The sequence below is a fragment of the Pteronotus mesoamericanus genome, unplaced genomic scaffold (assembly GCF_021234165.1).
Source record: "Pteronotus mesoamericanus isolate MK-2021 breed Mesoamerican mustached bat unplaced genomic scaffold, CSHL_Meso_final contig_101, whole genome shotgun sequence".
NCBI lineage: Eukaryota > Metazoa > Chordata > Mammalia > Chiroptera > Mormoopidae > Pteronotus > Pteronotus mesoamericanus.
The window spans coordinates 15,334,705-15,354,609 of record NW_026555001.1 but is presented as its reverse complement, the minus strand read 5'-3'; the positions used below and the strand labels follow the sequence as shown (position 1 = coordinate 15,354,609).

The following is a 19,905-nucleotide window of genomic DNA, read 5'->3' as shown; positions in this document are numbered from 1 at the left end:
TAAAAGTTAAAATAAAAGGCAAAGAGTGGGAGAAAAATTGTTGTATTGAATTAATATCCAGACAATTACTTCAATTGACAAAGGATATGACCAGGAATTTCACAGAAAAATCCAAACCAAAAAAAAGAGGAAGAGGAGAAGGGGGAGGGAGAAAAGAAGAGAAAAAAAAAAATGCTCAAACTCAATAGTAATGAAGAAAAGCCAATTAAATGAAATTATTTTTTGCTCATCAGATTGTGCAGCATTTAAAAAATTGCTTGTCTAATGCCACAGTTTCTGTTACGTAATAGTGCTTAAATTGCAATCATTTCTAAATGGTTTATAATTTCCAGTGTGATTTATCTTTCATACAGATGTCATTTAGAAGTGTTTTTTAAACTTCCAGATGTATAGGGCTTTGAAAAGTACTTCAGTATTGGTAATACATGAATTGTATTAGTATCAATATCAAAGTGTATAAAAAGATGCAGAGGGATGAGAGAGAAGACCCCCCTCCCGCCCTGGTTTCCGTACCATCCTGTCCTTTCTCACCAGCATTCATCATTGTTAGTTTCTCCTGTACCCTTCCAGACAGTAAATGTACACAAACAAGCATTAATGTGCTGTTTTCCTTATCACCGTGCTACAAAAGGGGGCATGTTATATGATTCTGCATCTTGCCTTTCTTCTTAATGTACTGAAAATGAGAGCTGTGTCAATGACTATCATACATTAGATTAAAATTTTTATTGCAAAATATACATGGAGCATATAAAACATGTTTGTAGCTCTGGCTGGTGTGGCTCACTGGATTGAGCACCAGCCTGCAAACCAAGGGGGTCCGCTGGTTCAATTCCCAGTCAGGGCACATGCCTGGGTTGCAGGCCATGTTCCCAGGAGGGGCTGTGCGAGAGGCAATCACACACCTGATGTTTCTCTTCCTTTCTTTCTCCCCCCCTTCCCCTCTCTTTAAAAATACATAAATAAAATCTTTTTAAAAATAAAAATAAAACATGTTTGCAATGCTTAAAGCAAACCTTTACAATATTCCCACCCAGGGAAGAGTTAATACCTACAAACCCTGCCCCTCCCAATCATATCATCTACCCTGTTTGCTCAAAGTAATCATTCTCCTGGATGTTCTCTATATTTTTACCACCTTCATATGCATCCATAAACAACAGAGCTTATTTGTGTCCATATTGAGCTTTAACAAATGGAAAGCACAGTGTTTTCAGTTTGTCACTCTGTCTGGGTAGCCCAGTTGGTTAGAACATCGTCCCTATACGCCAAGGTTGAAGGTTTGATCCTGGTCAGGGCACATCCAAGAAATCAACCAATGAATGTGTAAATAAGGGGAACAACATATCAATGTTTCTCTAAAATCAATCAACAAAAAAATTTTAAAAAGCACTTCAGCTTGTTATGTGTGACTATGTTTAATTTTTGGTCTTTGCTGCATAGCATTCTGATAAGAGTGTAGTAGCCCTAGATTTTATGGACTTCGGGTTGTCTCCACTTTGGAGTAATTATGTTGCTATGAGTTTTTTTACATCTCCTGATTCAGGGCAGCCATTTTCAGAGAGGTCAACAAACCCTCTAGGGTTCCCTGAAACCTTAATGAGGACCTTATTTATCACTGAAGTTAAAGCTAGTTTTCTGATACTAGGATATAATGCGGACATTGCGGCAATGGTACAAAAGCAATGAGTAAGCCTTTAGCAAGAATCAAGTCAATGGCTCGCAACTATACATGAAGTCATTTTCAGCCAACCTAGTATGTAATTGAATCTTGTTTTTAATTGGCATTTCTTTCATTACTAACAATCAATTTTTCACATGTCAATAGGCCATTTGCATTTACTCTTGTAAAATGTCAGTTCAAATCTTTTCCCCATTTTTAACAGGACAGTTTCTTTTTTTATGTTGTAAGGTCTTTAAATTTTTATTTATTGATTTTAGAGAGGGAGAGAGGAAGGTAGAGAAACATCAATTTCTCGTTCCACTTATTTACGCATTCTTTGGTTGCTTCGTGTCCTGACTGGGGATGGAACCCACAACCTGGGTGTACTGGGCCATTGCTCTAACAAACTGAGCTGCCTGGCCAGAGCATGAGGTGTTCTTTAAGTCAGCTTCACGTGACACAAATTTTCTCTACTTCTTTATGTTGTCTATTTCACTCTTTTAATGGTTTCTTTCACTGAAGATAAGTTTTAAACCTTAATATGGTCAAATTCATCATTCAATTGACAAGCCTTTGTTTTGAGCTTCCAGATGACTGTGCTGACTAGAATATCAAGTATGTCAAGTACAACCGTGAGATGAAACTGTAATAGCAATCTTCTTTATCTTGTTCCTGATCTCAAAGGGAGAACTTTTCAACACTTCATTAAAATTTCCTGCAACCCAGGCATGTGCAGGAATGAAACCAGCGACCCTTTGGCTTGCAGGCCAGCACTCAAGCCACCTAGCCACACCAGCCAGGGCTTGGATACTCTTTTTAAAGCCGAGTACCAGCATTCTTCTAGCATCAAAAGTGAAAATCTCAGAGCAGCAAGGGAAGAGCTGCATTCTTTCCCCTTGCTGCTTCTCATTCCTGGGGCTCAGCAGGGGACAGACTGAGCCACAAGGGATGAGAAGCAGAAGAGGGAGCAGGCATCTTTCACCCTGACGAACACAGTGCTGCCCCCTGCAGACATGCCAGGGACATGGCTTGAAACATCATGGAGCCAGAGCTGGTCCCCAGTTTCTCCTTAGTAGACCTGTGCGTGGGAAATGAGGGCTCTTGGCCTCTCCAGGGATGGGCTGGGGTAGACAAGAGCAGCTGCAGACAGTACAAGAGCCCAGATTCCAGTTCCAATGTTACTTTTATTCCCTAGGAACAAAGATATGTGGGGAAGAAACTCCAAAAGTTAACAGGAGCGCAAATGACAAAGTGACACTAGGTTGGCATGGCTCAGGAGTCAAGATGGACACTCCACGGTGTACCTGGTCTTGCCCTGGTCTCTAAGATCAACCTCTGCCCCATCCCTAAGTGCCCATGAGAGGTGGGGCTGGGGCAGTCGGGGGGGAAGCTTCCCCTACTCTACACAAAGCAGATGAATGTACCTGTATATTCCAAGAGGCCTCCCAAGAACACCAAAACCTCCCTCTCAAAACTGGAGGTAGACAGGTAAGAATGAGGGTGATCTGGGTGTCACAGACAACCTGACACAAGGGTCACAGGGGTCCTTAGTGGCAGACAGAATCTGTGCTTAGATGAGATTGCAAGGGAAGCAACAGCTAGTTTACAGTGGAGGTGGTCAATCTTGTCAGATCAAGTCCCATGGCAGCGGTAACCTGCACTGTGGTTTCCATCCACTTCAAAAGAGCTTGGAGTTCAATCAGAAGCTATTATCCCTTTACCCTGAGGATTCTCTACTATCCTCTTTTCTGACAAAGTCCTGTCCTATCCTCACACCTCCCGTGATAATGGCAGCTTCTACTGCAACACAGACCCCTAAGAACAAGGTCCTTTGGTGTAAGCTAGGTCATCTGGTCATGCAGTGTCCTGCAGAACACATCAAGTAGCTCCTCCCGTATCACAGGGTAGACTCAGGCTGGTTCCTGAGTCCAGATCACAGTGAGGTCTCCTGGAGGATGCAGGTGGGGCTGCTGCCCTGGTAGACTGGGCCTTCCTCGGGCACGGCCATGGCCTCCTTCTCTCCGCAGCCCTTCAGCATCCCATTACTCATCTTCTCCGGGAACCCTCTGGTGTCCACAGAGAGGTCCTGGGGACACACAGGGCAAAGGGATGGACTGAGGAGCAGGAGACGAAGGGCTGGGGAAACGACGCTGGCGGAACGGGTGGAAGACCCCGCCTGGGCCCCAGCTGGAGGGGCAGCAGCACGACGGGGAGCAGAGGAGAGGCCGGCACCCCTGCGTCTCTGCGCCCAGACCCTCCTGCCCGAGCCGGCGCTCCCCCACGGGGAGGAGCTGGGGCAGCTGCCGCAGGCCAGGCCGGGCCCAGGCTATCATCAGAGAGGCGTGCTGGGTGTGGGGAGAAAGAAAAGGGACGGAAGGGCCCCAGAAGGTCAGGCGGTAGTGTGGAGAGGGGCGGAAGGGGGCCCTGCGGGCAACACAGGCACTACCTGGCTGCAGGTTTTGCAGTGGAGTCGCTTCTGACAGGACGCAGGCAGGAGGGCCAGGAGTCTTGGCAACACTGGGTAAATGGTCCGAGGGTTCAGGGTCCGGCCCCGCATTCCCCCTGAAGGTCAAGGTGCCTGAGTCTCACCACGTAACCAGTGTACAATCTAGCAAGCCCTCTGTTGTCATGGTTCCCAGCCCCGCCCATCTCCTGGAGCTCAGCCAAGAAACCTGACTGTTAAAGATACCAGGAGCCCCAAGGGCAGGGTCGATTCTTTCCCCCCAAAGTCCAGATTCCCTGAGTGCCCTCCCTCAGCCCACCCTGTTTTTTTACGACCCCATCGCACACCCTCTCACCAGTGAGGAGACTGACAATCAGGCCCACCACAATGACTGTGGTGGAGTTGTGAGCGCTGTACCATAAATATGACAGGGAATAGAGCCGCTGCAGCCCTGTGGGCCTGGGGAGAATGGAGGAGTGAGGACAATTCATTGACAGGGAATTCTTTGGCCACCTGTCTCTATCCACCTGCATGGTCCTAGGGTCTTGGGACCCAACACCCAACATTTTCCTGGGCTTCTGGTGGCCCATTCTTTAGCAAGGCCCCTGGGAAGTCCCTCAAAAATGAGCTATTCTCCTGAAGGAGAGAGACCTAACTCACCTGGCGAAGGTGGCTGAGGGCATCAGCGTGGTCATGGTGACAGTGGACAGATTGCTGGGCAGGAACCAGCTGGATACGTTAGAGGGTGAGGGTGCTATGCTGGAGCCCATTCTGGTCACTATGCTCCCAATGCCGATCCAGAAAGCCATGACGAGGCCAGCCAACAGGCCCACAATGGCACCCTGCCCAATGACACGGCGCACTTTCCTGTCACAATGCCAGCCCTACCAAACCATCACGCCAGTTCCCAGCACTCATGGTGAGGGCCCTGCCAAGCCACCCCCCGGGTCCATCCCCCCACGTGACTGTGGAGCCAGATGGGTCACTCACAGGAGGGTTGGCACAAGGGAAGAACATGCCAAGGCAGAAGAGTCCTAGCAGCGGCCCCCCAACCATGCCGAAGATGCTGATTGCTGCCTGCGGGGAACGGGGTTGGGAAAAAAACAGAGGCTGAGCCCCAGCCTCGTCAACACCGCCTCCGAGCTCACCTCTTCCATCTGGACCCAGCATGATCAGGATTCCAGGGGCAGGGATGAGGAAGGGAGAGTGCTTTGGGCTCTCCTCTGAGGCTGACCTTTAGCATCTATGAGCCAACAAGGTCCCAGGAATGACTCTGGGCCTTTGGCTACTTGAGTCTGCTCAGAGCTAACGGCAGGCCATTGAAGGGGAATGAATTTCTGACACCTGTCCCTATTTTATTCCCTTCACGATAGCTGCGTTCCTCAATTCCCAGTTCCAGTCTGCTCTTTTCTCCCCTAAAACTTGCTTTCTTCCCTCCATAGTCATTACCTACCTGCAACACTGGTCCCATCTGGGAGGAAACATAGGCCATTCCCAGGCAGAGTAGCCCATAGCTAAAGGCTGGGGCAAAAGAAGGGAGGAGACAAGATATGAGTAAGCACAGGAAAGAGGGGTGGGAAGTAGAGCAAAGCTCCTCCCCTGGGCAGACCGCCACCTCTGTGTCCCTGGAAACAGGGCACATTTATGCCCCAGCTCCAGGTCCCTCTCCGCACCTGTCCGCACCCCTATCTGACTCAGAGACCTCACCAGGAAGTGCCCTGAGCTGCAGACGAGGTACCGTGCTTCATCCAATAAATCGGCAAGTGCTGAGCCCAGGCTAACGCTGGTGCTTTAAAGCAGACTGGTGACAGGGCTCGACACGGCTGCCAGGGCTCCCAGGGCTCAATATCTTAGAACAAGACTGAGGAGATAAGGAAGCATGATCCTACCAAGGATTCTGGAAAGCATGGTAGCCCGGCCTTCTGAGAACTGAGGGAACCAGGGTCGAATCAGGTCTTCCATCGTAACAGTTGCCAGTGAATTAAAAGCAGAGGATATGGTGCTGAAAGGAGGAAGGGAAAGACAACTTGCACTGAGAGAAGCAAAACTAACAAGGGACTCTATTGAGGGAATAGCTGCCTAAAGGCAGGGGATGACCTGTGAAGTCAAGAAATGTTCCTCACACTTGGCAGCCGAGGAGGAAGGCTGGAAGGTAAGGACACTTGTCCGTTTTTGAGGGGGTACAGGTTTTGTTTAGTTGATCAACTCCTGGTATTATAGAAGAGCCCTTCATCTCCTGGGAGAGGACACGCTCTGCCCAACACAAATGAGCTGTCCCTTGTCACCGCCCAATGGATGAGCATAATGAGGCATCCCCTCCTCCACCTGGCGCCCTGCAGCACACATGCGTCAGCTGCGCCGAGCCTGAGGGAAAGAGTCAAAGACGGTACCTGAGGGAGCCGCTGAAGAGGCAGGCGACAAAGAGCCCAGGCAGGCCTGGCAGGTCTTTCAGGAGATCCATCACGAAATACAGGACAAACTGGAGGTAGAGCAGAAGCACACAGCTCTCCTAAGAGGTGGGCCCTCCCCAAGCGCACAGCGCACAGGACGCCCTGCCCATGACCCAGCCGGTCTGGAGCATCAGGAAGAGGGGCCTAGTGCCAAAAGTGACCCCACAGTAAGGAGAGAGAAAATCTATCTGGAAAGAGGACCTGCTTCATACCCCAGCTCTGACCCATCTAGCAATATGATCTGAGCACGCTGACCGTCCAGTTAAGCCTCTTTTCTCTATAAAAGGAGGCTGTTGGGAGGGTTTCATGAGGCCAGGTGGAACACAGTGGTGAGTCAGTGCAGGCAGGTCCCCACCCAGCAAGGTGATATGATTAGGTGACAGTGGGGCGTGGAGGGCTAGGGTCCCCACATCTAAATCAACAGAATCCCAGCATGGAAGAAATTTTAAATCCACTTCCCCCCCCAGGATGGAAGTCCTTTCTGCAGCTATCCAGTAACTCCTCTTAAGGGGCCCAGGTTGACCCCTCTTGGGCACAGAAGGGGGCCAGAAAGGCCGTCTCACCTGGTCAGGGGCTGCCTGACTCTGCTGGGGGCTCATGGGATACTCCTGGTAGTAGGCGAACATGACCAGGCCAATGAGGCAGCCCATGCTGAGGACCACCTGCTGGCAAGGGAAGACCGCATAGCAGGAGCTGCAAAGGAAGCCAGGGCCGAGGGGAGTGCGGGGCTTAACAGATACCCTCAGGCATGTCCCTGAGCCCCAGAACGCAGACTCACATCCTGACCCCAATGCAGGGGTGTGCTGACATCCTGCCCCCACTCAGACTGCCTCCGTGGATCCGGGGCCCACCCTCTTCCCCCAGCCCTTGCTCCCCCGTCTCCCTGTCCCTGCACTCACAGTACAGCAGCCTTCTCTGTGCGGGAGCTGAGGTAGCGCTGCACCTGAGCCTGGTTCACCCCATATAAGGACAGCATCATGAAGACACCCCCGAAGGCCAAGGTCCAGAAAGTATGCCGCACGAAAGGGTCCGGGTCGAGACTGAAATAAATGCTGCCTTGTTACTGCGGGGCTAAGCAACTACTGAAGTCAAGAACTGGGTGGCCTCAAGAGACAGGCTAGCAAGCTGGAGGGAGGGCTCCCTTCCTCCAACCCAGAGGCTCATTCCAGGCACGAACAGTGCCTGACCCTTCTTAACCACCAGCTGCAGCCCTGTGATCAGCCTCCCCCTCTGGAGTGCCAGCTTCCCACCCGCCTCCGTGCTGCACCTAAGGCTTCTGCTGCCCGCCCTCTGCTCACTGTAACCCTATGCGCTGCAGTCCCCAGTCAGGGCAAGGGGTGTACTTACTTGATCCCAGAGATGAGGCCATGCTGCGAGGCCACGTCCCACACATGCCCCAAGCTGCCCACCTTGGCTGACCCCACGATGATAACCGCCAGCTGCCCTAGGAACATGACCAGTGTCTGGAACACATCTGTCCAGATGACTGCCTTTAGCCCACCCTGGAAGAAAAACAGCATGCCTGACACAAATGTCTTCAAAACCATCCACAGGGAGGACGCAACATCACCAGCAAGGGTGCTACATTACATCGCTGCCAGCGGCATAACCCCTAAGACTCTGTTGACATCATTTCGACCCCATCCCTTATCTTCACATGCCGTCCCCTCTCCTCCATCCCATCTCCTATATCTCATTCCATTCATCCCTAGAATTTCATTCCACCTTCTCACCTATATCCTTATCTCATCTCTCCTCCTACCTTATCTCATTCATCCCTCCTTTTCCTTTTCTTCCATTTCACCTCCCTACTTCGTCTGTTCTCCCTCCTCCCCCAAGACTTGCCGCACTCACCAGAGCTGTGTAAATGGTACAGACAATGCCTAGGGCCAGCACTGAGAGCCACAGATCAAAGCCAGTCACTGTAAAGAGACAAAAGTCACATGTGCATCTCTGGAAGAGGATTTCCTAGTGGGGAAGCCAGAGAAGCCCTGGTAAGACATGAAGCATTTGGTCATTTAGGACGAAATAAATCATTCACCACGGTGGAAAAAAATGCACACAGAGCTCCACCAAAAGGTGGTGTTTAACCAATTCAGACAGGGCACGGCCATGTCTGATTAGCTGTCAGTGAAGTGAGGCAACCTGCTCTCACCTCTGGTGGAGACCCGCCAAGGGCCACACAGTGAATGATTCCTAGGCCGAGGTCAGGTTCTTTTCTGCACACTCCTCTCTCCCCACCTCCACCCCTCCCAAAGGCGCTCCCCTGGCCCTACTGGGGCTGGGGACGGGGCTGTGACTCACCTGCGTTGAGGGCCAGTGATGGCGCATAGAGCACAACCCCCATGTAGATCACCTGTGGGGTACAGAAGAAAGCATGGGAGGGGAAGAGCGGTGCGGGGGGCAGGGAGTGGAGGAAAGATGGACCTTGGCTCCAATATCCCAACAGCCTCCTCTCACCTAGGCTTACTGCCTTCTCCCTTCTTCCAAACTTTGGCTCGCGGCCACCACAGTGTCTGTGGAACCGGCAGGAATGGAGAGCAGGACGCCTCTGGGGGCGTTGGGGGCACCAACCCCAGGCAGGAATCTTACTCCTGCCAGTGTGAGAGCAGGGGAGGCTCCAGCTGCCTTGGCTGGCCCGCGTTCAGGCCCCCCACCGTGCCCCAGGCTCCGTGCTAGCCTCACTCCACTCACCATCTGGAAGATGAAGGTCAAGGTCCCAAAAACTCGCACAGTTTTATTGAATCGGAGCTCCAGGTACTAAGAAGGAATTTTAAAAAAACACCAGAAAACACACAAGGCATTCCTCCCCACTCCACCCTCCACAATGCACACGTCATTTCCCTCAAGGGGTCTAGAAAGATCAGAGGATATCCCATCCACATCCACTCTGGCCCCACTCAGCGCAGCAGCCTCCTGGCCCCCCGGCTTGACCTCACCCGGAAAGAACCTATAAATACATGACGTGGTCCCTGTCACTCTCATTAGGCACAGGTAATCGGAGGGTCCAGATCCCTCACATGTGCCCTCTCCCCGCTCTCCATCCCTGAGCCTGAGGGTCTAGTGTGCGCCTCCCTTGCTCCCTGCTCACCTCATAGGCACTGGTGAGATGCAGACGGTAGAAGACAGGGATGAAGACGTGTGCAGGGATCAGCAGCCCCAGCAAATACGAGCAGCCCAGGAACCAATACTGGGTCCCATTTCGGTAGATCTCAGACGGCACCCCCAGGATGGCCACAGCCGACTGGAAGGTGGCCAGCAGGGACAGCGCCACGGGAAGGCAGCCCATTTTGCGGTCGGCGATCTGCAGCTGGCCGATGGTATGCCGGCCCCAGCCATGGCAGGCATGGTAAAGCCCGATGGCAAGGGAGAGAACCAGCACCAGGATGAAGACCACATAGTCCACAAGGGAGAAGGCAGATTGTACCATGCCTGGCTCTGAGGCTGTGGGGAGGGGTGCGGGGGAGGTCACCCCCAGACTCATGTCCTCTCTGTGTCTATGACCTGTAGACACTGGCTGCTCCTGGGTTCTGGCCTGCCACTTGGCTGGGAAGTGACAAGCAAGTGGCTACCACCTGGCTCTCAACCAAGGTCTCACGGTCCTTCTTCTCCACCAAGTGACATTGTCCAGGATGACCTGCAGAGAAATCAGCTCCTAGTCAGGCCTACCCTGCCTTCATGGCCACCCACTCTCAGACCTGTGCATCCTATACACACCAAACTTGGACCAGCCAGCTCAGTGTCAGACCTTGAAAGTCTGCAGGTCCCAGTATGGCTTTGGTGGGGAAAAAGTAGGGAGGAAGCGGCAGAATGAGACAGCCAGGAGACAACTACTTGGCCAATGCCTTTAGAGCATGCATAGCTGTGAAATATAAGAAACTTCTTAGGTCTTCACCCCATAACAGAGGCAGAATCAACTCTAGCCCATGTTTCTTCTCGGATATCCCTGCCCCCACCTGCAGGCACAGACCCAGTCACCACAGCACACTAAGCCAGCAGAGCCCAACCCGGCGCCACAGCCCAGCGGGGAAGTGAAAAGGAGACTAGTAAGAACAGCATGCCTTCCTCTAGTCCTCTATTCCCCCCGGCCTCAGCGCCCACCTCCCATGATCCCCAGTTTCACCTTGCTGATAGCACCCCTGGCCAGCTCTGATTCCGAATGAGACCACCTCCATGGCCACCCCTAACTCCACTGCAGGCACGCTCTGCTCAACCACTCCATTCTCCCAACACAACTAGGTAAGCCCTGCCACCTACCTTTCAGCTACTCTACCTGTAATGCCACCGTTGATACCAGATCTGGAAAGAGCAATGGGATTCTAAAGTGCGAGGGGTTCCCCACACAAAATGCCCAGGGAAGCCACAGAAACCATCTCTGCTACAGAGCTGGGGTCGCCACAGCCCCAGGCTGAGACAGGGTCTGAAGCAGAATCTGATACTGATGAATCAGTACCAGAGTTCAAGAACAAGATTCCGCACAGGCAATCACAACAAGCCTAGCTGGCAGCAGCAGCTGAAACCGATGAAGATTCAGCCAGTAAAGCCAAGCCAAGCCAAAGTAAAAAGAAGGCACAGAAAAGCTATGTCCAAACTGAGTCTTTGACAGGTGACTAGGGTCACTTTCCAAAAATCTAAGAATATCCTCTTTGTCATCACAAAACCAGATGTCCACAAGAGCCCAGCTTCACACATCTGTATAGTTTTTTTGGAAACCAAGACCAAGGATTTACCTCAGCAAGCACAGCTAGCAGCTGCTGAGAAATTCAAAGTTCAAGGTTAAGTTGTCTCAACCATTCAGGAAAACGCACAGACTCCAACTGGACAAGAGGAGTGAAGAGGAAGAGGCTGATGAAACAGGCGTTAAAGTTAAAGACATGGAATTGGTCATGTCACAAGCAAATGTGTTGGGAGCAAAGGCAGCCTGAGCCCTGAAGAACAGCAGTAATGATACTGTAAATGCTATTACGGAATTAACAATGTGACCATCTAAAAAAAGAGGATTCTTTTTTGGTGTTTCAAAAGAGTAAACTGCAGCTCGGTTTGAAATTTGTACTGTTTCTATCATTAATAAAGTTACAGCTTCTTGTGGGATTAAAAAAAAAAAAAGTGAGAGGACCAGGGGTTCAGAGTTAACGATTACAGGAACTTTGGGGAGAAGCAAACCAGCCAGGGAGCTAGGGCAAGAGGAACAGCCAAGGAGAGTGGTCCTTTCCTGCTGAGACAGACTCCTTACCTAGGGAAGCAATCCCTGTCCTGAGGCAGAGCTGCCTGGAGAAGCTGTGTGTCTGGGGCTGGGCAGAGACGGACAGCCTGGCTCTGTAAGTAGCTACAGTGAGATTAGGAATTGGGGGTGGAGTGAAACTCAGAAGCTATTTGTTCTGGCCCCTTCAGGGAACCAATTGCTGTGATCCAAATGGCCCTATCACCCGATGGCCTCCAAACTCCAGCTCCAGAACAGGGAGCAGGGAGCTCACAGTCAACAACATTCTTAGATGGATTAGGCTTTCATTCTACGCTACACTTGGCACTGTGTGCCAGAGGGAGTTGGAAAGGAAGAGCTGAGAGAAGATGGGAAAGGTGCTCTTCTGACTCCTGCACAAGAAATACTAATTCTCAAATAATATACCATTATCCTTAGAATGAGGACAGGATCATAGTATTTTAAAATTTAAAAGAATCTTAAAGAGATCACTAAGACAACACCCTTGTTTACAAAAGACACAGGGGCTTAGGTCTCATTGATCTTTTCAACACCACAGAGCTGATTACCATCAAAGGCTAGATTAGAACCCTGGTCTATTTACTTCCCCATCCATCCATCCATTATCCATTCATACCATACTGTCTTCAGAAACTATTCCCCTAGGGCGGAAATTTTCAATCTTTTCATCTCCATGGCACACATAAACTAATTCCTACAGTTCTGCAGCACACCAAAAAATATATATTTTTTGCCGACAGAACCAAAAAAATAAACAGGTATTAATTTTGACTCATTCACACCAGATGGCTGTTGCTGTGTTGACTGTTGTCATTTGTTTATTTGACAATCTAGAAAAGAGGTCAGTGCCCCTGATTAAAAGTCAGGTATTGCATGTTTTAAAAATTCTTGCGGCATACCAGTGTACTTCTTGCAGCACACCAGTTGAAAATCGCTGCCCTAGGGTACTTACTGATATGAGGGAAAAAACACAAGAGAATGACATGCACTTAGATGGCCTAACATGATGACAGTTAACATTTTTTGAATGCCTTCTATGTAACCCAGGAGCATGTTATGTACTTTACATTGTTAATAACTAATTATAATAACTGATAAAAAAATAATTAAAATAAATGAAGACAGAACCATAGCTATCAATCTCAAAACACCAGTTGACTCAAGTTACACACTTTACACGAATACTCCCTAGGAAACTGAAGTTTAGAGAAGTGAAATAACTTCCTTAAGGTGACACAGCATGAAACAAAACACAGGAGAAAGATACAGTCCTATTGGCAGGTTCAACAGGTTATTCACCTGGGGCTCCAACCTTACTACTCCCAGAACAAGGACAGAAGCAGAATGTTAACTGTAGTCAGTCACTCATGGGACAAAGTTTAAATTTCAACTAATGTAGACACAGATCATTATAAGCTACATCTTCTGTTCTTGTTCACTGGGAAAAAGGTGAGCCTGGCTGTCTTCTGGCTCTTCCACACTGTGCTCTTGGGTAGATGTTGCCTACACAGATGAAACCTGAACTCCAGACCTCCTGGGGTCAATGAAGAGAGGAAATCAAAGCTCACCATTCTTGGATCACACGTTACAAATGTCAGTCCTCCGAACAATGTTCCCAGTAGGCCACTCTGGTTTAACCTAAAGATGCCTTGCGTCTTAGTACTTTGCCACAGCTCGTTTTCTCACTCCTCTAGCAATTTTTTTTTTTTTTTTACTGCTGGGCTAGAGGTGAGGGGAATTACTGGAAAGTAAAAGATGGCTGCTGTGTGCAAATAAGAATGTGTAGTGGTAAAGGGTTAGTGATATGGATAGGCAGGTAGTTGGAGAAGGGTTTCAGCATAAACTAAAACAGACATACAGAGCTGGAAACTGCTGGGGTAAACTGGCAGGGTTCCCTGACAGAATTCTACCTGTTTGCACAAGGTGCGGGGAATCCTTCCAGATGTTGGAAGAGAGCAGTCTGGACAGGTCAGGAAAAGCCTGACCCAGTAACAAAGTCACAATCAGACATGATTCTAAGAACAAGATCGTGGCTTTCTAAAAACTCTACACTGATCTGAACCCTATGGACCTGTATCTCTCTGAGAGACCATGAGCCAAACGTAAGAGCTGAGTTGTTTCATTAAAACTGGAACACACAGGGCCCTGCCTAGTGTGCCTCAGTGGATTGAGCACCAGCCTGTGAATCAAAAGATCTCCAGTTCAATTCCCGGTCAGGGCACATGTCTGGATTGTGGGTCACGTCCTGGGTTGGGGGGGCATGCAAGACACAACTGATTGATGTTTCTCTCCCTCTCTAAAAATAAATAAAATCTTAAAAAAAAACAAACCAAAAAACTGGAATACACAGGGTACAAATGGGACCCTTTCCATACAGACACACACACACATTTTTTTTTTAGATATTTTTTTTCCTCTCCCGCACCTATAATGGGGGGCCCGCCTGCAATCGGGGCAAGTGCCCCCTGACTGGGAATTGCACCAGCGACCCTTGCAACCATTCTGATCTTTAGGTTCTAAGGTCGGTACGCAACTCCCAGCCAGGGTGGGGCCCCTCTGCAAATGCTTAAGGCAAGAAAGGAAATCTTTTCCACTACCCCACCCTCACTTCAGTCACAAACTTCACCAGAATTGCTTTGACTCCTCCAAAAGGGGGCCACAGCAAGACCAAATGTCCTAAAAAGAATTCCTTCAAAATCTGACCTTGAGCCTAGAATTCCTCAAGATGTGGAAGGCTTTGGGGCCCCTCACTAAAATGCTAATTTTAATTTAAAACTTAATGCTAACTTTTAATTTTAATTACTAAGGCCTTAATACTCAGTCCCTGCGGGCAAGGCGTCACTCACAATCGCCACCCTGCACCTGTGGGTGAGGGCCAAGGGCACCCTGGATGGAGGCTCGCCTTCCCCTTACCTCCGTGGTTCTGGCAAGACTAAGACGGTCCCGTCGTTCTTTCTGAGATCAGCATGGTTCCCTTCTTCTAGGAAAGCAAAGGAAAGGAGCTAGGGACGCGTCTACGACCCTGCCCCTACCTCCTCCATGGGGCTCCGCACGTCGCGTGGTGTCAGGACCGGGGTGAAGGGGATAGGGTGCCCAAGGCATCCCCGGGCTCGTCCCCTCCTGCCGCGGTCTGCCCTTCGCCCTTCACTCCTCCATCACCCTTACCCTCTCTATTTCCTGGCTTCCCACCTTCCCTCCACAAGCGAGGTGGCGCGAACGCTACTACCACCTCGCCGCGTGTTTTAAGGATTTTCCTGGGCCCCCCAGGCTAGGGAACTGCAAAATTCGCCCCTCCCCTCTTTGTCCCTCCCTCTAAGCTCTGAGGCGGTTCTCGGGCGCCGCTTCGTACCGACTCGCCCCTGTCCGGCCCACCTGCCGGGTCTCCGCGTTTAGGCACGGCACCGCGTGAGAGCGCGGGCCACCGGTCGCCGGCCGATTGACAGCGGGGCCCCGCCCCCTACCCGCCCCGCCATGTGTTTACTGAGGGCTGAAGGAGCAGCCTCGGCGTTCGGACGCTAGGAACGCTAGACTGAAAGAGCGGCGGCGGGGAGGCCTTCGCTAACAGGGAAGAAGGAGACGGTTCTGCCAGTTTCCTCCAACGAGGACGGAGACGCGCGGAGAATAGAGCTGACCTCTGTGGGCAGCAGCAACCCCCAGCACCCATCCACCCAACCCTGACCTACTAGCCCGCACCACTAGTCCGCAACACATGCCTGCACCACTAGTCCACGCCCCCTGGGGGCGGAGCCACGCGCGCAAGTCTCGCGAGTTGCTGAGAAGGACGAAAGGAGCCGGAAAATGTCCCCTCGTCGTCCTGGCAGTCCTTCGATCCCGCTACCCTGGGCTGCGGCCCTGTTCCTCGCTCTGGGCGTGGAAAGGGATCTGGCGCTACCCGAGGTACAGAAGCAAGTTAGAAGTCGGACTGAAGCAGAGGTGTTGGGCCCCCTGGTGTCGCGCTTGCCTGCTCTCGGCTCCTCCCAGCCGAACAGCACCTCCGATTTCGCCCTTGAGGCCTTCCCAGCAGTAATCCAGCTGGCTCCCGCCAACGATTATTCACTCCGCGCAGTTTTCCCAGCGTCCTAGCCCAATCAACTTCCAAAGACCTTTCAACTTTGATCTCGCTTAAACTAAATTCTTTCTACAGATGAGTCCTTTTACTCTTCTCTGGCTCTCCGCGCACGAAAGTTATATCGTGCGGTGGCAGGACTGTACTTTCTGTAATGCTTGATGAGTTCTTTGTGTACGTGCTGTTCTTTTACAATAATCGGCCAAACCAGGGCTGTCAGATTGAGAAGTCACTGGAAAGAACGTAATAAATATGTTCGGTAGTGATCCTCAAAGATGAGGGCCTTCCCTGGACGTAGTCTGGTGCGCTGATTTGGCGCCTGGGAAGAAATGCATCTTTTGGTCAAACCTGATTTAAAGGTAGGACACGTCCCTTCTCTGCGTTAGAGGAGTTCTGGAGAGGTGTACTGGCAGTTAACGGTTGATCCCTCTTTGTTCCTGGCCTTTTTTTTTTTTTTTTCTTCTTTTTGAGTCCTAATAGTTTTCTCTCTTCCGCAGATATGCGTCCAGTGCCCTGGGAGTGTGCGAAATTTGTCAGAAGTGGCCCTTTATTGTAAGCAGACACCAGAGCTAATGTTGCACGCCCGCTGCTGCCTGAATCAGAAGGGCATCATCCTGGGGTGAGGGAGGAGAAGACATCCCTGGATAGTAGAAAAGAGTTCCCAACCTAGATTCATCAAGTCTTGCCTGACTGGTTTTGGGGATAAATATTTTTGCCTGTTTTGGAGGCACTTCAACTGTGATTCTCAGTCTTTTAAATGTTACAGCATTTTTAGCTAGGTAAACAGTCCTGCGTTTCTTCCTGGTTGAAATTACAAACAAGTCTTAATTTTTGCCTGTTTTGATTTAAAGGCTTTTATGGCTTTGTTTTTAAAAGAGTTTTGTTTGTTTGTTTATTATCAAATCTTTTGATTATTTACTGTGTGTGTCTGAAAAGACCCTGTAGCCTCCAGGACACTGTGCTAAAGTGTGTTTTTTTTTCCCCCTTTCTGATTAATTCATGTTTGTTTTTGAGGCACACTCTGCTTCCTGTCCCCTTATCCATGTTAGTCTCTGCATTTTTTTCCCTTTACCCTCTTGAGAATCCACCTAATTTTTACAGCTTCACCTTTAACCACCATGCAGGTGTCTACTAAAACTTGATCTCTTTTAGTGTCCTTTTACCTCTCTCCAAGCAGGTACCTCTAGCTTCCTATTAACATTTCCTCTTTAGTGTACCCTCACTTCAGACTCAAAATGTCATGTCTTGCTTTCATTTTCCTCTTTCCCTAATCTACCTAAATACTTCTGCATTAAACTTTCTGAAAACCAAATTTCTTCCATTACCACCTGATAGCTTTAAAATTAGAATTCCAATTATTTGTCCATCCAGACCCTTTATGAGTGTCTGGCTTGGGTCTACCTCCAAAAGCATTGTACCTTTGTTTCTTTGTTCAGGCCTCTCTCCTTACCCAAAAATGCCTTCCTCCACCAAATGAAGACATATCCATTCTTTTTGCAACATCTTTTGTGAATTTTCCCTACTACTAAATATCAGAGTAATATTTTTTTTACTTCCACTAATCTGTACTACTCATTTATTTGTATACTGTCCTGTGATTTCTTTCATATTATAATATAATGTTTCTATTGTTTTTATTTTTGGTGATCATCTTGTTCCTCTACTACATTGTAAGCCGTTTGAAGGCTAAGACTTTGAGAGGGTTTTTTTAATACTCCAAATGTTTGCAATTAATAAGCACTCAGTAAATATTTGTAGAATAAAGGAACAGACAGCAATAGATACTGGAGAAAATAATGTGACATGGTCCTTAATATCCAGTAGTTTATATCCAAACTGTGGCAGGAAATGCATTTGGAAAAAACCTTCATTTATGTGATTTGAATTTTCTTTCCATTTGAAGATCCTTTGTGAATCTGAGAATCATATATATCATAATGTGAGATTCACTAATCGATACAAAAAACAACTTTCTTCCAATATATGCACAGATACAAAGAACTTTCTGCCATCATGGAAATGTTCCGTATATATACTCTCCATAGCTGTTAACGACATGTTAGTAGTTCTTGAACATTTGAAGGGTGGCTTTGAGAACATTTTAAGTGCAAATGAGGGACTGAATGTTTTTAATTTAAATTAAGTAGCTACACGTAGCGGTGACTGAATTGGACAGTGCAGAATTAAAACATCTACTATAGCACTTAGTTTGTGACCCTGAACCCAGCTGTGTTCAACTAATATTAGCAGAAAAAGGGTTGCATTAGCCTACAGTGGAAAAAGAGGAGAGACACATAGTTGCACTGATTACCTTATTTCCTCAGGCTGGATCTCCAGAACTGTTCTCTGAAGGACCCAGGTCCAGACTTTGCTCAGGCACATACTGCTGTCATCATGTAAGTGGTTATTTTCCCTACCAAAAAGTGCTATAGTGAAGAGTTGATGGGAAAGTCTTTGAGGATGCATTGCCAAAAAGATGTGTGAATACTGGTATCTAAACTTGGACAACTCAGAATGAGAACTGGAATACCATGCTAGGAAGATGTGTGAATGTTAACAGGATGTTTTCCTAAAGTGCAGTGCTAACAGTGCATGCTTTTCAGAGACCTGCAAGCAAACCCCCTCAAGGATGACTTGGCCAACACATTCCGTGGCTTTACCCAGCTCCAGACTCTGTAAGTAATAGTATGGGTTTGGGAGAAAATCAAAGATAGGCAGTGCTGTGAGCTCAGCAACATTGGGTTGCATATTAAGACCACCTTTGTTGTGTTCAGGATACTACCACAAGATGTCAACTGTCCTGGAGGTATTAATGCCTGGAATATTGTCACCACTTATACAAACTATCAAACCTGCCAAGGGCAAAGGAACCTTTGCAATAGCACAGGGGATACAGGTACGCTGTTTCACCTCCACCCTTTTGGGAACTGTTTTTTCCTCCTTTGTTGTTTTTGGGGTTTTTTTAGATTTCTTAAAAATTTAAATTCTTTTTAAAATTTTTATTGATTTGAGGGAAGAGAAGGCGCGGGGGGGGGCGGGGGGAGAAACACTGATTTGTTGTTCCACTTATTTATGCATTCATTGGTTGTTTCTTGTATATGGCCTGACCAGGGATTGAACCTGCAAACTTGGTATATCTGTGTGACACTCTAACCAACTCAGCTACCTTCCAGGGCTTTGCCTTTCCTCCTTTGTAGTCTCCCCGTTAGATAAGAAGACAGTAAAATTGCTTACACACCTTTTGTTTAGGTTTTTGAGGCTCTAACCCCTTGGAAAGAAAAGGTCTTAAAATACATTATTATTTATGTTCTGATTATCTTTGACATAGAAACAATCGAGAGAATCTACATTGAAACATATTTGAGAAACGTATCTAATGAGATCGAGTGATGTTGTGTTTCTCTCTGGCTCCCAGAAATATGTCCTGAGAATGGATCTTGTGTGTCTGATGGTCCAGGTCTTTTGCAATGTATTTGTGCTGATGGATTCCATGGCTACAAGTGTATGCGCCAGGTGAGTAGTTAAATCTCATTAGAGTTAAGAGCATAGTGAAAATCTCTCAGAAAGAAGAAAGCCAGGAGCTGATGCAGATCATGTAGTAAAGGAAACTCCTAAGAGAATTGCTCTGGATGAGGGGATAGGTATACTAGGAAAGAACTGTGTGTTAGGATGTAGCCCTTGGTGTAACCCTGTATGAGTTGTTTTTTGTTGTATTTTTTTTAATACTTTTATTCACAGGGCTCCTTCTCGCTGCTTCTGTTCTTTGGGATTCTGGGATCCACCACATTATCCATCTCTATCCTGCTTTGGGGGACCCAACGCCGAAAAGCGAAGGCTTCATGAACCACATAAGTCTTCCTTCAGACCTAAAGAACACCGCGATCCCACTTAGCCCAGCCAGCAAGATTTGCTTCCGATACCGGCTGGCCAGAGGATCCTGCGCGAGGCCGAGGTTGAAAGGAAGATGGGACATTGCGCTATGCTGGAGCATCATATTCCAATCCAGGAGTGGACTAGTACCAGTTCCCATTTGTGCTGTTAACGATAATAAACCTTTTTTTT

The 19,905-nt window shown here is 48.6% G+C and overlaps 2 protein-coding genes and 1 pseudogene across 10 annotated transcripts; 2 read left to right on the top strand and 1 right to left on the bottom strand.

Moving 5' to 3' along the window:
- Positions 1-2,750: 2,750 nt before the first annotated feature.
- Positions 2,751-15,442, bottom strand: SLC5A6 (solute carrier family 5 member 6). 7 transcript variants are annotated; one of them, XM_054568671.1, is made up of 17 exons: positions 15,259-15,442; positions 14,691-14,757; positions 9,648-10,193; positions 9,251-9,316; positions 8,861-8,912; positions 8,411-8,478; positions 7,904-8,058; positions 7,456-7,596; positions 7,120-7,249; positions 6,497-6,585; positions 5,996-6,108; positions 5,560-5,627; positions 5,097-5,183; positions 4,767-4,948; positions 4,462-4,565; positions 4,110-4,225; positions 2,751-3,749 (listed from the first exon to the last, which is right to left on the bottom strand). In XM_054568671.1, exons 3-17 carry the CDS (start codon positions 10,038-10,040, stop codon positions 3,597-3,599), a joined length of 1,917 nt encoding a protein of 638 aa, XP_054424646.1. In that variant the 5' UTR covers positions 10,041-10,193; positions 14,691-14,757; positions 15,259-15,442; the 3' UTR covers positions 2,751-3,596. The 7 variants fall into 7 exon arrangements, with proteins under 7 accessions (XP_054424646.1, XP_054424630.1, XP_054424661.1 ...); XM_054568655.1 differs by lacking the exon at positions 15,259-15,442 and adding an exon at positions 15,150-15,211; XM_054568686.1 differs by lacking the exon at positions 15,259-15,442 and adding an exon at positions 15,150-15,182 and having other exon boundaries at positions 14,691-14,754.
- On the top strand, positions 10,904-11,538 carry LOC129066988 (nascent polypeptide-associated complex subunit alpha-like; annotated as a pseudogene).
- An 83-nt stretch (positions 15,443-15,525) lies between the features above and the next one.
- Positions 15,526-19,900, top strand: ATRAID (all-trans retinoic acid induced differentiation factor). 3 transcript variants are annotated; one of them, XM_054568648.1, is made up of 7 exons: positions 15,526-15,674; positions 16,341-16,462; positions 18,168-18,239; positions 18,447-18,518; positions 18,618-18,739; positions 19,259-19,356; positions 19,582-19,900. In XM_054568648.1, exons 1-7 carry the CDS (start codon positions 15,576-15,578, stop codon positions 19,684-19,686), a joined length of 690 nt encoding a protein of 229 aa, XP_054424623.1. In that variant the 5' UTR covers positions 15,526-15,575; the 3' UTR covers positions 19,687-19,900. The 3 variants fall into 3 exon arrangements, with proteins under 3 accessions (XP_054424623.1, XP_054424620.1, XP_054424626.1); XM_054568645.1 differs by having other exon boundaries at positions 15,529-15,710; XM_054568651.1 differs by lacking the exon at positions 15,526-15,674 and adding an exon at positions 15,722-16,202.
- Positions 19,901-19,905: the final 5 nt, after the last annotated feature.

Coding starts and splice junctions, on each gene's coding strand:
- SLC5A6 (XM_054568671.1), bottom strand. CDS start 10,040: ATGAGTCTGGGGGTGACCTCCCCCGCACCCCTCCCCACAGCCTCAGAG. Junction 7,250..7,455: donor ACAGAGAAGGCTGCTGTACT/GTGAGTGCAGGG, acceptor CTTCCTTTGCAG/CTCCTGCTATGCGGTCTTCC. Junction 5,184..5,559: donor AGATGGGACCAGTGTTGCAG/GTAGGTAATGAC, acceptor CGTTCCCCGCAG/GCAGCAATCAGCATCTTCGG.
- ATRAID (XM_054568645.1), top strand. CDS start 15,576: ATGTCCCCTCGTCGTCCTGGCAGTCCTTCGATCCCGCTACCCTGGGCT. Junction 16,463..18,167: donor CAGAAGGGCATCATCCTGGG/GTGAGGGAGGAG, acceptor TTATTTCCTCAG/GCTGGATCTCCAGAACTGTT. Junction 18,240..18,446: donor GCACATACTGCTGTCATCAT/GTAAGTGGTTAT, acceptor CATGCTTTTCAG/AGACCTGCAAGCAAACCCCC.